At 50.5% G+C, this 15,864-nt stretch overlaps 1 protein-coding gene across 12 annotated transcripts in view; it reads right to left on the reverse strand.

Moving 5' to 3' along the window:
- Positions 1-412: 412 nt before the first annotated feature.
- Positions 413-15,864, reverse strand: part of FBXL16 (F-box and leucine rich repeat protein 16) — a 219,578-nt gene continuing 204,126 nt past the window's right edge. For 9 of the 12 annotated variants that reach the window (XM_025203921.1, XM_025203881.1, XM_025203902.1 and 6 more), the window contains 3 exons: positions 13,591-13,675; positions 12,275-12,338; positions 7,685-9,910 (listed from right to left, as the gene is read on the reverse strand). In XM_025203921.1, the coding sequence (XP_025059706.1) occupies positions 9,762-9,910; positions 12,275-12,338; positions 13,591-13,675 (298 nt within the window). In that variant the 3' untranslated portion in view covers positions 7,685-9,761. Of the gene's footprint in view, positions 1,046-7,684; positions 9,911-12,274; positions 12,339-13,590; positions 13,676-13,953; positions 14,301-15,864 lie in introns of those variants that run through there. The other 3 variants (XR_003093998.1, XR_003093997.1, XM_025203939.1) reach the window with 3 other exon arrangements.

The following is a 15,864-nucleotide window of genomic DNA, read 5'->3' on the forward strand; positions in this document are numbered from 1 at the left end:
GAGGCGCTTGCCAGACGGGTGCCGGGGCTGCACGTGTGGCCTGAGCCGGCCCTGGGCTGCGCTCGTCTCCACCACCCCCGTGCAGCCGGGAGCGTCAGGGCCGCCTGCCTGCTGCCCCGCGCCGCCACCCCGTGCCCCGCGCAGGGGAAGGCCTAGCCTGGGCCAAGGCCACCAAAGCTGCTGTCAGCCCCCCCAGGCAGGGCGGGCGCTGAAGGCGCAGCCACGGGTTTCTTGGGACAAATGAAACCGCTATCGGGGAGCGACGGGCCGCGGGGAGCACGTGGGAACCACGGAGCGCAGCGCAGCGCAGGGCAGGGCCGGCCCCGCCGCCCCCGGAAGGCCAGAGGAGCCGAGGGAGTTCGGCCGGCGACACTCCTGTACCCAGAGCCGGGAGGGAGGGAGGGAGCGGGCGGCGACGCGGGAAGGAACCAGGCCCCTGCATTTTTTAAAATGTTTAATATATATTTTTATAAACAGGTCACGTGATAAAATAGCACAAGAAACACTTACCAAATATAAGGTTATATCTTCAGAATATACAGGAGAATGAGGTCGTATGTACAGTAAGAAAATGGTTTTCAGATTTATTTTTTCTCTCTCCCACTTTATTTTCCTTCTGTAGTAACTCAAAATATCACAGCTTCAGCAGTTTTCATAATACTTTGGACCAGCAGACGCCTAATCAGGGTGCTAAGGAGGTTGAATCAGAACCGAGTCAGTGACAGAACCGTGCCCATCCTCTGGGTCGGCCAGTTCAGGGCCGGACCTTGAGCGGGTGGAATCCGTTGCCACTTGACACCGCCGGGCCCATCAAGTCTTCCTCTTCCAAGTATTATGGTTTCCCTTTTAGCTCTTCCTTTTCCAGTGGGAACCGCGAGGTTTTTCTGTGACATTTCCCTCATTGCCTCTGCTGTATTCCAGGAGGACAAGGCTGCCTTGGTTCTTCTTCGGTACTGTGCTGCATGCTATTCTCTGACTTCACAGGACACCCGCGTGGTTGCCCACCAAAGCATCACAACTGCTTTCCCTGAGCGCTCAATGTCTCCTTAGAAATTGCGACATTAAAAAAAATATACACATTTTAAAGAGACTCTGTCAATCCAATAATCTTTGGACATAGCCCCACCTCCTCTGGTGATATAAATCTGGAGGTCAGTGAAGCTACGCCAGTTAGGGATCTGGCTTCAAAACGTGTACACCATGAAACACATAGCGTGTCACTGGATTATCATCAATGCTCTAAATGATTAAAGGAAATTCACTCGCCACTGCTGAATGCTTCCTTGTTTCTTTGCTTCTCCTGCTCAGATCTTGTGATTTGACTGGCCACTTTCACTTGCCCTTTCTAGTCTTTCACTCTGGTTCCTGTGCACTAGCCCAGAGCTCTTGCGTTTGGGTTTCCAGTACTGCAGTAGGAATGAGCTGCTGGGCCTGCCTGACTTCCAGTCTGTCCCTGCAGTTGGGTTCTTGTACTCCAGTGAGTGCCTAGATTCTGCTATGCTAGTGACACCGTTGCTATTCTCTCCAAACCAGACTGGCAGGAGTAAGGAAGGGCCACAATCATGTCCCCTGCACTGTGCTGCAGAAGTACCATGTGTGGTACTTCTGCACCTATCCAAAGCATGCCAAGACAGCCATGCTCCTGAGAGCTTTGGTAGGCCTCATGTGTGATAGACCCAGTGCTGGTTCCTACTTGGCTACCAGTGGGGTTGGCCAACAGCCCATGTCATTTTATTATCTTCACCCTCTTTTTTAAGTAAAACATTAGTTCCTCAATGCAGCATCCTTTGAAGAGACAGTCCATCAGTTTGCTCAGCTTAGCAGTATCCCCATGTCTTGGCTGTAACATGACTGCAAAGAAAGGCTTTTCCCCTCTGGCACCTTGACTGTGCTCATGAGAATCTCCCCCTCTACCTGCTGAATAACAACCTCCTATGTTATGGTCTGGGGACCCAACAACTTGTCAAGTTCCCTTGATTGTAAAAGCAGGAACCACACTGGTTTCTAACCTCCTATGCTGAGCCCCTATATGGATGAAGTCACTTTATTTTTCATGTCAGCTTCAGAGACCTAGACTGGCCTGTGAGGGCAGAAAAATGTCCCCACCTTCTGGGAGTGAGAGCTGAAAGAACAGAAATGCTGAGGTCAGGTAAAGAAGTCTAGTCATCAGACAGAGGGGCTTGAAAATGTAAGAGATAGAAAAGCCTTGTCCCAGCCCCTCCACAAACAGGGTGGCATCCACACTGCAGACACATGGAGCGCCTGGTCTGACCCAGCTCCAGGAGGCAAGGCAGGTTCTGTCACAGCTGGGTCCAGGAGCCAACCTCACAAGCTCCCTTCTCCCTTAGAAGAAAAAATGCACCATTTCTTTCTGAAGGCACTGGCTGCTCAGTGGCTTCTCCTGCACCCCCACACTCCCCTTGCAGTCTCCTTCCTGGTGGAAGGACAGCAGTGGACAGATGGAAAACTCTGGACAACCTGGTAAATCCTATTCATGGGCAGGACTAGCCTTGGGGTATAAGGAGCAGGACGCTCCCTTTTTCATAGCATTTCAGTGCAAACCTCTGCACCTCTGTGGGCTCACCAGCCCCCACAGCAGTGTTGTGGCTGAAGAGGTTGGCCCAGCACATCTCCGATGGGAGATCTGTCAGGGGATCCATGAAAAACACACACATCCTCCTACCAGCTTATAACATGCCTGGTATTGCCTGTGTAGATGGGCCAAAAAGATGTTCTCACCAGGTTGCAGCATCAGAAGCCCAAATCAGACTCAGCATAACATGAGGGATGAGTCTGCCACCTAATGAGGTTCTAAGAGTGCGACAGATATTAGCACATGGACCCTGCACTGCCCAGTTTCTAAAGTAAATTGCCAAGAGAGCAGGGCCTTCTTGAGGATTCTCTCAGCACTCACCATGGCTAGGAGCTCATGATGTCCCTAAAAGGACAGAGCTCAACCTGGAGCAGAGAAGAAGCACTTGGGCTCTTGCACAAATGGAGGACGAGATCATCTCAGCAGGGAAGCAGAAGCAGGTGGGTACCCAAAAGGAAGGAGATTTTCATGCAGGTAGCTGTGATGTGACCTTGACTGCTACTGAAGTCAACAGCTGAGAACCAGGTGTCCCTGCTAATAAGTCTCAGATGTAAATCCAGCCCTCCCCAAGACACATCACAACAAGGCCACCTTGCCAAACTGAGATTAGGTGAAAGGAGAGCTAACATTAAGCTACTTTGGATAGCAGTGGGGTAGTGCAATGGCTAATACCCTTAATCACCCTAAAGCCAAGAGGAAGGCAGCGTGTCAAACTGGCATCCTGCTGGGGTGGGAAGGCATCTTCCCTCCCCCAGCTGTACGGGCAGCAGTGTGCACTTGGACAGTGCATTCGTGGAGATGCCTCCTTTGCAGTCAGGCACTAATCACTGTCAGAGGCAGAACGTTGCACTGGATGGTGCAATGGCCTGGCTGAGCCCTGCCCATCCTAGGCAAGTGACCACACGTCTCTGTGCTGCAGCTTTTCCACTGTTTGTCTGGTTAGACTGCAAGCTCTCTGGGGGAGGGAATGTTCTTACTCTGTGCATATACAGCACCTAGCACCATGGGGCAGCTGGGTCCTGTAGGCACCCCAACAGTACCTAACAGTGATAAGCTGCGTGGCAGGGGCATTTGGCTTCCTTGTGCTGCACTGTCATGTGTCCAGTGCCTAAAACCCTTGGAAATAAAACTATTCGCAATGCAGACAACAAGAGCTGCAGGGGCTCAGCTCCTCTCTGGACTAGCTCCATAAACACACCTAATCCTTCCTGTTCCTTTTCTGGCTCTTGCCTCTGCTTAAGCTAACGGATCTCAGGTCATAGCAACTTGGATGTGCAAAATGTACAAGCTGGGGCTGTAATGAAGTGCCTGACCAGAGCAAGGAGAGAAAAACCAGGAGGGTGGATTATATATGATGGCCCACACCGTAAATGTGTCAGAGCAGGAGAGGCTAAAATTGTATCACAACTGCAGGGACACTCAGGAGTGGGAATTCTCCCAAGGGGCAAGGGTGTTTTTTCATCTCCCCAGCACCCTTAGACACCATTACAGGATTGGGGGGCTGACCTCTGGGGTCCTGGCTTGACCAGTGACAGAGGCCAGGCGCAGCTGCATTTACCTCCCAGCAAAGAAGCCTGACTGCAGCCCCCAGCATATGAGCAGCTGAACCACTGCAGGCTCTGCTGGCAAGAACAGCAGCCTGGGAGAGCATGGACATAGAGATCTGGGAGGTGGATGATTCAGCTGGCTCAGGACATAAGTATGTAAGTCTGCACATGGGTGCAGAAGCAGCTCTAGGAATCTTGGCACTGAAGCAAAACAATGCCCTACCACCCTCGGTGATGACTGACTGCTCCCTTCTTCCCACCAGCCAGTCCAGCCGTGCAGCCTACCTCTACCATTTCCTTCTGCTGGGCAGTACAGGGCACTGCTGGCTTCAGGTCTACTATGGAAGAAGAACCAGTTCTTCCAGATTTCCTCTAAGAAATGGAAGGTGCAGGAACATGTAGGAACTCCTCTACTGGAAAAGGGCAGTTTGGGAGCACAGCCTGTCAGGGAGGGATCACTGAGATTCCAGCACCAGCCTAGCAGATGTAGTGCCATGGGGGTTGCCTGCTTAGCCTCTACCTACAGCCAGCTGAGTTACACACCAGTAGGTGGGCTGGCATATGTCCATCTCTATGGATTTCCCATGGATGTCCAGGGTTTTCCAACACCCCCACTGGAAAGACTGAACTTGTCATGAGGAAAAAGCTCTGGCTGCCTGACCAGTGTTTTTTGGCGAGTTCAGTAAGGATCTTGAAGGAGACTATAGTGCAATTAGTAACCAAAGCTACAGGTTAACCAAAGTAATAACTCTCCCATCAGAGATTCCCGCCCCCCCCCTCCACCTTAGAATCCTGCATTAGCAGGGCTGTGAGGAGGAGAGGCCATCAGAGCAGGAAGCTGCAACATGTCCTCCTAGAAGTCAATCACTTAAAGCTTACACATCTTTATGGCAACAAAAGTTGGTAATAAAAAAAACCATGGTTGTTAAATCAGTTAATCCCTGTTCATTAAAAATTAGGAAACATGTATGTGTCCAGACATAACCATGAGAAACTACGGCACCAGGTCAGCAATGAGCAGGGGAGCTGCTGTCTGAGGAGCTGCGGTTCCTCTCCCCTCAGTGGTGGAAGGACTGTATGGAGAAGTTAGGCTCTTACTCAAGGCCATAGCTGAGTGGATCATTCAGGACTGATCACTTTAGTGGATGAGCTTAGTGCTAATTGGGTTGGGATGAATTTTTCTGCTTGTGGAACAACACATTTAGTCACTGCTCCATGGAATCTGGTTTGCAAAATCTGTACCCATGTAGGACCACTTGTTTCTGCCCTGGCTGGAGGAGCCTGACTCTTAGTGGACCTCTTGGGCTAACGCTAGCAGAAAGCAACTCAAAGGTGCATTTTCTGTGAGCATTGGGAAGGATAAGCTGAAGATGTGCTTTCAGTGCACTTCCATGCTACAGATGCCCAAGCATACATGCATGCAGGGCGCCAATGTGAGAAAGACACCAATGCTGCCAAAACCAACCTGCATGACTATCCATGGAGAAAGGGTTTTGCACCACTTGCCCAGCTCTGCTCAGGACCAGTTGTACCTCTTCCAGCTTTGTGGAAAGCTCCCATCATCATCACCACCACCTCCACACCCAGTGTGTGTTACTTTAGCTCTTCCTAATCATTTCTCAAGGGTCACTTTTTCAGTCATGGATTTGCCAGCTGACTCAGTCTGTGCAGCCCACCACCTAATAAATCCAACTGATCTGAAAATTGTGCCACTAGCCCAGAACCAGAGACCTTGCTAGATCCAGAGGAATCAGTCCCAGCTGGCAATGAGGTCTCCATAACACCCTTTCTACTTGACCACCTGGATTCAGCTAATCAGCTTTTACCCATTTATGCCTTTCTGGCCACTATTAAACAATGCTATCCCTTACCTGCCTTTACTGCAAGGTCCTTAGGGAAGGAACTGGTCTGGTTTGCCAAGCATCATGTCCATTTATGGTGCAAAATAAACACTTTAGAGAACAGCTGGCCAGACTACTTCCCAGCAATTCAAGGCATTCCTCCTCTTCCCAGGCTGGGTTCACTGCCTGCCACAGTCTCCATAGTCATGCCAACCAAGTGTCAAAGCTACGCATTCATCATGCCCATACCACAAGGCCACCAGACTGGCTACCATGGAATAACCCTTATGAAGGATATGGGTCTGGTAGTGATGGGCTGGGATGTCTATGAAGAGGGAGCCTTGGGGCTAGCAGAGGGTGGTTACCATCAGAGAAGAAGCAAGATAGATAGGAGTGTTTGAAGGCTGCATCCACACTCAGGATTCAGGAAGATCTCCTGCTAGTAAGATCTATTGGGGAGCACATGCATACACTGACCACTGGCTTTGTAACAGCCTGTCATCTACAGGCCTGGTGCTGGCCATTGATATGATATTCTTTACCTGACAGTCTCCTTCCACTAAATGGCAAGGAGACCATCTACATCAATGTATGGAGAGATGTTCAGCTGTCTTAAGTTCTACCATTCAGCGCTGCAGCTATGCATTAGGGTATCCTGCAAGAAAGACACTGTTAGGGGTTCTGCAGTAAGATGACCTTTGGGCCAGAACTTCAGTTGGTGTAAACTGACCCAGTCTGATTGCAGTAGTGCTCTGCTGGTTTACACCAGTTGAGACACTGAGCCTGTATTATTTGCTTGAGTTTCCTATGCAGTCCTGACAATGCCTCATCAAGGGAACCTTCAGATAACTACTATGGCCAGTGTCCTTCCCAGAGTGATGCCTGCCCTGAGGATGGGGAGGTCCCTGACTGAGGTCAGAGATGATGCAGGCAGTGTAGAAGGTGCTGATGATGCTGGGAGGACTTATAAAAGAGACATACAGAGGTCCCCGCCTGGTCTCTTTCTGCTGGTATCAGGGAGATGGCTTCAGATGCTGGAAGAGCTACAGTGGCTTTGTGTCCTGAGGCTGCTGCTTCTGTGCAGCATGTTCCCATTTTCCATAATATGGGAGCTGAATGTGTTTTGGCTTTCAATTGCAGCAGGGCTGGCGACTGCTGAGGTACCTCTGGACTGAGAGTCTACTCCCTACAGAATCACAGGAGTGTCTCTGCATGCTCACCCCCTATCCCTGGAGAACCACAGGCTCTTCTCTCCATCTCCGAAGCTCTACCCAGCTGGCGGAGTCTCCACAGTCCACTTCCATTCTGGTCGGAGGAGAGAAGATACCACCAAGTGATAGGGCAGGCACCTCGCATGGTACGGAGGTAGCAGAGACATCCCTCGGAACAATTAAGCTCAGTCTGTTTGCATGTGGGTGCAGGAGATGGGGATACATGTATGTGTGTGCATCCTGGGGCCAGTCGCTCCACATGGGGCTGGAGGTGAGTCTGGAGAGGGCTTCCTCCAGACTCACCCAAAGTAGTGAATTGAGCAGAGATGTACAGGCTCTAGAATGAGCAGTGACGGAAATAGAGCCTGGCTCACCATGACCTGACCTTAGTACAGAGGCAATGGCTCTCCCTGGCCCCTACTTTCCTCTCCCCCACTTTCCCTGCAAATAACCTACAACAAAGTAAAAGGTTGGAGTCTGGAGAAGGCTTCCTCCAGACTCACCCAAAGTAGTGAATTGAGCAGAGATGTACAGGCTCTAGAATGAGCAGTGACGGAAATAGAGCCTGGCTCACCATGACCTGACCTTAGTACAGAGGCAATGGCTCTCCCTGGCCCCTACTTTCCTCTCCCCCACTTTCCCTGCAAATAACCTACAACAAAGTAAAAGGTTTCATTACCAGATGTAAAGACATTTCAGCTGCTGAGACTTTGCTTGGGTGGACAGCATGGTTCAGCTGGGACCTCCTCCCACATACCCCTGGGATCTGAATGTAACTCAGGAAAGAGCCTCCAAGCACTCCAGATGCAGTGGGAGAACTGGACCCTGCGGGTGGCATAGATGAGAATGGGGGAGGCAACAGTGAGATGGGAAGGGCCCCCCAGAGCCAGGGCACAACAGTGGGTCAAGATGGGGCCTGACTAAAAACAGTGTAGCAAAGCCTGCTCAGCTGGTGGGAGCGGCAATGCAGGGAAGGGGAAGGCAGGGTCCCAGGTCTGCCTGGTTCACATGTTTCTGGCTTTGACTCTGTCTGCAACTGAGCTGCCCTCAAGCTGGACCTTTGGGGAATAACACAGGGGGGCTTATGGCACACTGCAAAGAAAGCAGGAGCCAAAAGCTTTCTCTCCTCTTCCCAAGCTGCAGGGAGAGAAGGAAGACAGCTGAAGGAGGCTCCAGGCAGGGGTGGGAGTGAAAGGAGCTGTCTCAGGTTCCCTTGTCTGAGAATATAACTCACAGTGAAACCAGGACTCCAACGCATGGACATGGATGGAATGCAAAGCCACACCAGCTTCACACTGGAGGAGACAACTGGAGCTGGGCAAGGGAATGAGAAGGGAGCTGCCACCCACGGGCCCTCCCAGTGCCCACGCGTTCCAGGACCTACCTTACCACAAGACGGAAGCAAGCTAGCATGCGAAGGCTGCAGGCTGTTCTGAGAAGAACATCTTATTAACAAAATGAAAAGAGCAGTAGGCGACCGTCCACCCCAGGCCACATGACCTTAGGGTTGTTGGGTGTTTGGGGAACAGGGGTGTGTGGGGGGAGTGACAACTCAGCTGGGTCAATTTGTTTGTTTCTCAGGAAATTTGCCCATGGATCTGTGCTTCCGACGAAGACAAGACGATCACGGTCAACGTACCAGCTTCACTTCCTGGAGCAAAAGGAACCCAGCCTGCCAAAAGTCTCAGGATCGGGCCCTGTGCTTCTCTTTCACAGCATTAGTCGGTTTATTTTTTAAACGCCTCCAGCACGGGAGACCTGCAGCATCCCGTCTGAGGAATGAAGAGACAAAACAAGAACCCATGGCATCAGTTATTCTGGCCCTTCTCCTTCAAGTCTCTTTGTCCCTTAGGATCCTCCTCTTCCCTTCTTCACCTTCTGGTTCAGCTCCCAGCAACACCGGACATTTCAGCTCCGGGCTCGACCATGCAATACCCAGAGGAAGGGCTTCAATTAGACCCCACCCCAGACTCACCTCTGAGCCCACCCAGAAGCATGGGTGGAGCAGGTGGAACTTCTAATCTCCATCATGAGAGACATCCAGACGGAAACCACGTGAAATCCAGCACTGAGGGGGAACGGCACACAGGGTGTGAGATCACATGGTCCTGGGCCAACTCATCAATTTGCATTGCTCTCTCTCTCTCTCTCTGTCTCTTTCTGTGTGATTTGTTTAGCTTTATTGTGTTTTGTTTTGTTTTGTGAGTTGTTTTTTAAGTTAAAATCTTTCAGGACAGACCACTACAAAGACGATGAGAGATGATGGAGGTGTGGGAAATTTACAAACCTTGCAGAGGGGTTCTCTTGTGAAGTCTGCGGCATATGAACAGACAGAAGCCTCCTTTCACTGAGAGAGCAAATCTCAATCTCCAGGCACTGTCACCGGGTGTGGTGATGTGAATAATTCTGGTTTGTTTTACACGTGGTGGTGGAGTTAAGTCGCCAGTATCTTTTGCATCTCTCAAAATAGAAAGAAAGAAAAACAAACAATCGGATGACTCTGGTTGGTCGGTCAGTGCTGGATTGGGATTGGAGATGACTCCAACAGTTGGCCAATCCTGGGGACTGCTTATTCGATTACCATGCAGCACGGCAGGTGCTGGGAGAAATACTTGAAGAGCTCTGGGGTGGCACCAGGGCAGTTGGTCAGCTCCAACTCCTCCAGGTCTTGAAGCTGGACAAGGCCGGAAAGCCCTGTGGTGGTCAGGAGTGGGCAACCTAAAACCAGAAGGTGGAAACACCCAGTGAACAAAAGGAAACCATGTAGACCCTGTGGGGTAGGGCTGGACTCCCAGAACTCAACCATCCCTTGGCTTTGGTGGTGACATTCTTGGATCATGACACATCTCAGTTCTGCCTATGGCTCCATCACAGCATAGAGCCCTGTGGAGGCTGCCTGGGGTCATGGTGCTGGGTTACAGCTGCCATGCATGTTACAGCTGCATAACAGCTGTACCATGTTACCCCACTGGCAGACAGCTGGACCACTCTGCTTTTTGGACCTCCTCATTTATCTGCCTCCATCTACTGCATGAGACAGGGCCTGGCTCTGAGCTCCCTTGGGCTGAAGGAACTCTAGTGATATTAGTGTAGTCGTGCTGTACTTGCTCCAGTAAATGACTCTCACACCATTTGTCCCTGATGGATGATAACATGGAAATTATAAGAACTGAGGTGATTAACAGGAAATGTTTTGTGCTGTTTACTGCTTCAGCCACCAAGGCTAGGATGATGTGAACACTTGGGAGGGACAGACGCTTTTCTCCTTATAGAAACCCAGCAGAGGGGGCAGTCAGATGAGTCACAGAGTATGAATAACCCGGCTGAGCACATGATATCTCTGTAACTGTTCCTCTCAAGTGTCCACTTGACAAAGGACAGCTCCTATTTTAGACCCAAATTTACCATCATCCCACACCTGATTGAAGTGATCTCACAATGGTGGTTGTAAATGATTTATACCAGGAGTGCTGACTCATGGAAGCAAGAGACAGACAATTATTTTTATGTTGAAGAAATGGATCAGAGGTAGTTCCCAGCTCCCCGGCACTATTAGCTATGGCAGGCCTCATTCTGAGCTTTTAAATGACCATCTTTCCCACAACTGAATCTGGGACAGGCCAAGAGAGACATCCATAGCACAGTACAGCCAGTGAAATTATCAGTCCACTGAAAGGGAATGGATGGCAGGATTCTTCTGGATGAGGTATACACCAAAAGAATGTCCACATTGCTTCTGGTGTGACCATGTTCAAGTGTGGATAAGCTGCACCTCTGCGCCAGAACCACTCTGCATGCACTTCTGACCTCTCAGGGCATGTCTACCTACACCCACACTCTTGGGGAGGCAGACCCTGCCCATCCCCCCATCTACACATGCCCCACCCAAAAAAGAGGCAGTAAAGCCACTCCAGGGGCTGTTCTTGAGACCTGTGTTTTCAGCATGTTTGAGGGCTGCAAGAGATGCCCCCAGCTGCAAGAGATGCTTCAACATCATGCTCCTAGGGTTAGTGCAGGCACTGGGGATGCAGTGTAATCACACCCTGAGGTTCCTCAGCATCCCTGGGCCACCTGACTTGCAGCCATTCACTAGAGGCAGCAGAATGACTCCTGATTTCCAGGGGTGGAAGTGTAAAGAGAATCAGGATCCACACTTCTCCATCAGGCTTTCCCTAGGAACTGATGTATAGAAGGTGCGGTCAAGTGGTGAAACAGGGAACATGCCTCTAAGTCACATCCACACACAACCACTTTGACCTAACTTTTTCAGTCAACCCAGAAATGCTTGGAGGTGACTTGAATTGGGCGCTGGCTTGACTTGGGCTGTCAACGGAAATGGGACTCCCAGGTACTCTAAGAAGTGGTTGGTAAATATGCCTGGAAGTCTACAAGGAGAAGGAAAAAAGTGAAGCACTCTTCTGCCTTTGAATGTGTGTGTGGAGTTGCTACTGAACTGCAGGAACCAGGCACCCCCCAGGGTGGTGGGAGGGACTGGAAGCCACACATCCGGCAGTGGGATTTGTCCTTCTGAGCCTGATTTCAGGCCTACAGCTCTCGCTGATTTCTCAGCAGCTCTGGCACTCAGGCTCTCTGGGTCTGCAGAGGACAAGAAACACTGTTCCCCAGCCTGGTAGATGCTCTTCAGTGCCCAGAGAAGCATAAAACATGACCCCAGGAAAAGTGAGTGGAGTGTGAGAAAGTGATGCAGCTGACAGCACAGACTACCAGGGGGAAGGTATCTCCTGATTGTTTGGCTTGGCTTCTTCTTCTCTGCCCTGTTTACTCAGCTGAAAAAGCAGGGAGCAGAAGAAGACAGCACATACTCAACAGAGGCCTCTGTGCAAAACTCCATTGCACCAGCCACTTTTACCCTTCCCCAAACCATTCTAAGTTAGAAAAACACCCTCATGTCTTGTATCTACACTGTGTCATGAGCCAGCGGCATCCTCATGGGACACTGCTACAAGGTTGGGATGTCCCTGGGCTTGCCCACATAGTCTCAGCCCCATCCCCCTGCTGGGGCTTCCACCTCTCTAGAACCAGGTCTATCAGGTCATGGACAGATCAGTATTTGGATCTCACCAGCAAGAGATAAGAGGCGTAAACTTCTCATGCCCAGGAGATGCTTCAGGCCAAAGTCTTGTACCTAAAACAGCGGAAGAGGCAAGGCCCCAGATCATTAATACAGAATGAGCAGGGATCTACTTAACTCATGGTGAGACAAAGCAATTTTCACAGCTTGGCTGTGGCATGAAGAGCCAATTTCCTGGTGGCCCCATACCTCACTGCTGACTGGTAGAGGGGCATTGGCATTGCATTAATGTTTTTAAAAATGGCACTGAAACATTTTCACTTCACTGACTGGCACCTTCACTTAATCCACATCACTAGCAGACAGTAGCTCTCAATCATGTGATCTATGGCTGCAGTGATTATCACATTGTCTTTGTATTGTGGTAAGCATTGGGACATTTTAAAACAGCGTATTATATGAAAAATATGCTGGGGAGTAGGTTAATGTCGCAGGAAATCACAGCCAATGCAATATTTCCTGGCAACTGTGGACAATGCTGTTTTTTGTCATTTCTACGAAAACCACAAAACTGCAAATTAAGTAGACCCCTAAGAATGAGCTACATTTGGAAAGATTCACTGAAAAAAGCACTTAGCAGCTACCTGATTACTTCTCTTCCCTTGCAAGGCAGGGCAGTGCTCATGTCTCCCCTGTGGCATATCGCTGGGGAGTTTCTGGTTGTGGGCTTGAAGGTGTAGTGCGTGAATATTTGCAATAAATGATCTTTTGGTAAAAGAGTCTTTTGGTAAACAGCTACTTGCAAATATAGGGCCCTTGAGGGCCCTGGAGCCCCTTCCAATCCGATGTTCCTCAGAGTTTCATACACAATTCAGCCCCACCACTCTGCTTTGAGACAGAGAGCATGTGACTTCATCTGAGACACCACAAGTCTGAGAGAGTGGAGAAGAGACCCTTCCACCCCCATCTTCTGACTCCCACATCTTGCTCTAGCTTATACATACCAGAACCTCTTCCTGTCACATACTCAGGTTTCTTACATCATTACATGCTACCTGAATGTGTCCAGAGCCACAGGAACTGGTTGTGCTTTGCATCAAAGGCCATGCATTTTACAGGCTTTCCACAGAGATGTTCTGGAGGAGTTGTATTCACCCCAGCAATAGCCAGGTTCAGCCCCAGGCTTGTTGTACAACTAGCAGCACAATCACATTATTTATGCCTTACATGGATCACAAAACTCAGTAGCCAACCCAGCCCCCATATAGAGAAAAGGGAAGAGGGAGAGATTTACAGAAGAACCTCATTCCATCTCCCTTCTCAGAGAGGTTTCCCTAGTTGGCTCTGTCCTTTGCTGTTCACTTACCTGGCAGCACCAACGGAGGTATAGGCTCCTCAGAGATGACATGGTGGACAAGTAACTGAGGCCAGTATCTGTGATCCGCACGCACCTGCAGAGAAGAGCACAAAGATCACAAGGAAGATGCCAGAGCACAGGGGGAAGGAGTCCTGGCGTCTTCTACATGCAGTTCCAACCTCTTAAACTGGGTACTGGGTGTTAGCTGGCAATGGGCTTGCAGGGGCCAGAGGGAAGGAACAGACACACCCTGACTGCTCTCTGATGAGAAAGTATCTGAAGAAGAGAAGCCCTCCCTGTGGGCTGATACACAACTAACAGCAAGACCTTCAGCTTCAGATGTCCTCAGTATGTTGAGTGCCTTCCTTCTCCAGCACACCCTCACCTCCTGCTTAAGAGAGTAACAAGAAGAGGGGAACCAGACAGCTCAGGAGACTGATAATGAGCTATGGAACCTTTTGCATCTAGGTCACTGCTGCAGTACTCATTTAAGTGACCGGGAGTAACTATCACTGGTGTACAGGCCTCATGGAAAATGAATCTCACATGTAGGCGTGCGTCCATGTCATCAAAGCCACCACCGGAACTGGCTGTGTCATAAGAGAAGCTCAGGATGGGGCAGGCATGGGGGCCAACTTCCATATCGACATCCAGCAGAACAGGGAGTGGGCACAGTGGAGAGGGAAGCTCTTATGGATGCTGCCCAGGTATTACCTGGTCTGGGGGTAGATAAAAGATTTACTGCTTAGCACTGTCATTCCAAACCCTTCCATGCAGTGCTCAATTTGGTGAAACATGCCACTGGCCAACAGCAGCCTAAACACTGCTGCACTCCTACAGGGACTGGTGTGAATTCAACAGCTCTGAGAGTGTGGAAAGCAGGAATCTGTGGTGCTGTTCCCACAGATGCTTGTATGTTACTAGAGGGCACCACATGCCACAACAAGTACAATGGGAAAGAACACCAGGTTCTCAACTGACACTGCAGAGAGGGCCAGATCCTCAGCTGGGGTAAACCCATGTAGCTCTGTTGACTCCTATGCCATTTTCCCTGATTGAGGATCTGGAAGGGAGGGAGGGTAGGAAAACAGTACAATCCACATGAGGCCACAGAAGAGCAGATGCTCTTGGATCCATTACTTGGACTCCCTCACATCAACACTCCGCTCTGCCCACTTTGATTGGCACCTCCATGTGGAAACCAGGTGGAAGTGCCCTCAGTTCCGTATATGATCCTGTATTTCTACAGAACGCTGGCACCACATATTTTGTATCTTCAGGCCTGGCCTATGTCCTGGCTGCAAAAGGTGCTCCCAGGGACACTGTCCCACAAGGGAGCTCTGTCCCAAGCTGGGAGACAGAAACCAGTCAGCCCAGAGTTGCAGGCAAAGCCAGTGTTCATCTGCCCTGTTCCCTCTCCTGCCTGCCTGGGACAGCTCTCTTGGTGCCAGATGCAACCTCCTCCCTGGCTTTGCGCAGGAAGGCAATGAGGGAAAAACAGCATGGAGTGGCAGAGACAATGGGGGAAAAGGGGCCTCTAGGCACACAGCCCAGAAGACACACCATGTGGAAGAGGCAGAGGAGGGGCAGTGGGAAGGGAGCATTTAGTAAGCTGCTAGCTAAAATCATCCAGGCCTGCTGAAGGGCTAGAAAGGGTGGAGGCACACAGAAGGTGATGATTTAGCTGGTGTAAATCAGAATGGCTCCACAGAACAGAGGCATGGCATTTATACCAGCTGGGGGTCTGGTTCCCAGTCTCCAAAGACACTGAGCCAATGCCAGCACCACGGTGCAGATAGACCCTTTGCTCTGAGTAGCCCTTCCTGGCTCAACCTCAGCAAGTTCCATTCCCTTCCCCTCCACACTCCCCATTGCTTTTCCTCCTGGCTCATTCCACTTGCAGGTGCTGGGCAGGGACCAATGCATGGCACCGACCCCATGTTAAAGGACAGTTTCAGTTTTTGGCCAACCCCTACAATGCATCTCAAGCCTTTCCCCATGTGCCACCAGCCTCGCACTCCTGTGGTGACTGTGGGGCATCTACAGCCTCAGTGTACCAGTGACATGTCAGCTCAGCGTTAAACAGGAACGGAGCTACAGGAGTGCTTCTCACCAAGATTTCTAATGAGCAGCTTTCCCCAACTGTGTTTTGTGTTTGCTGCTCAGCAGCATGTAGAGGATACGTCCCTGCTCCCCTAGTCCCAGCCTCTGCCAGCAGGCAGCACTGTAAAGAAGGGCATGACAATGTTACTCTAGTGCCAGGCTGCCCCAGCAGGAGCTGCT

This window comes from Alligator sinensis, unplaced genomic scaffold (genome assembly GCF_000455745.1).
Source record: "Alligator sinensis unplaced genomic scaffold, ASM45574v1 scaffold404_1, whole genome shotgun sequence".
NCBI lineage: Eukaryota > Metazoa > Chordata > Crocodylia > Alligatoridae > Alligator > Alligator sinensis.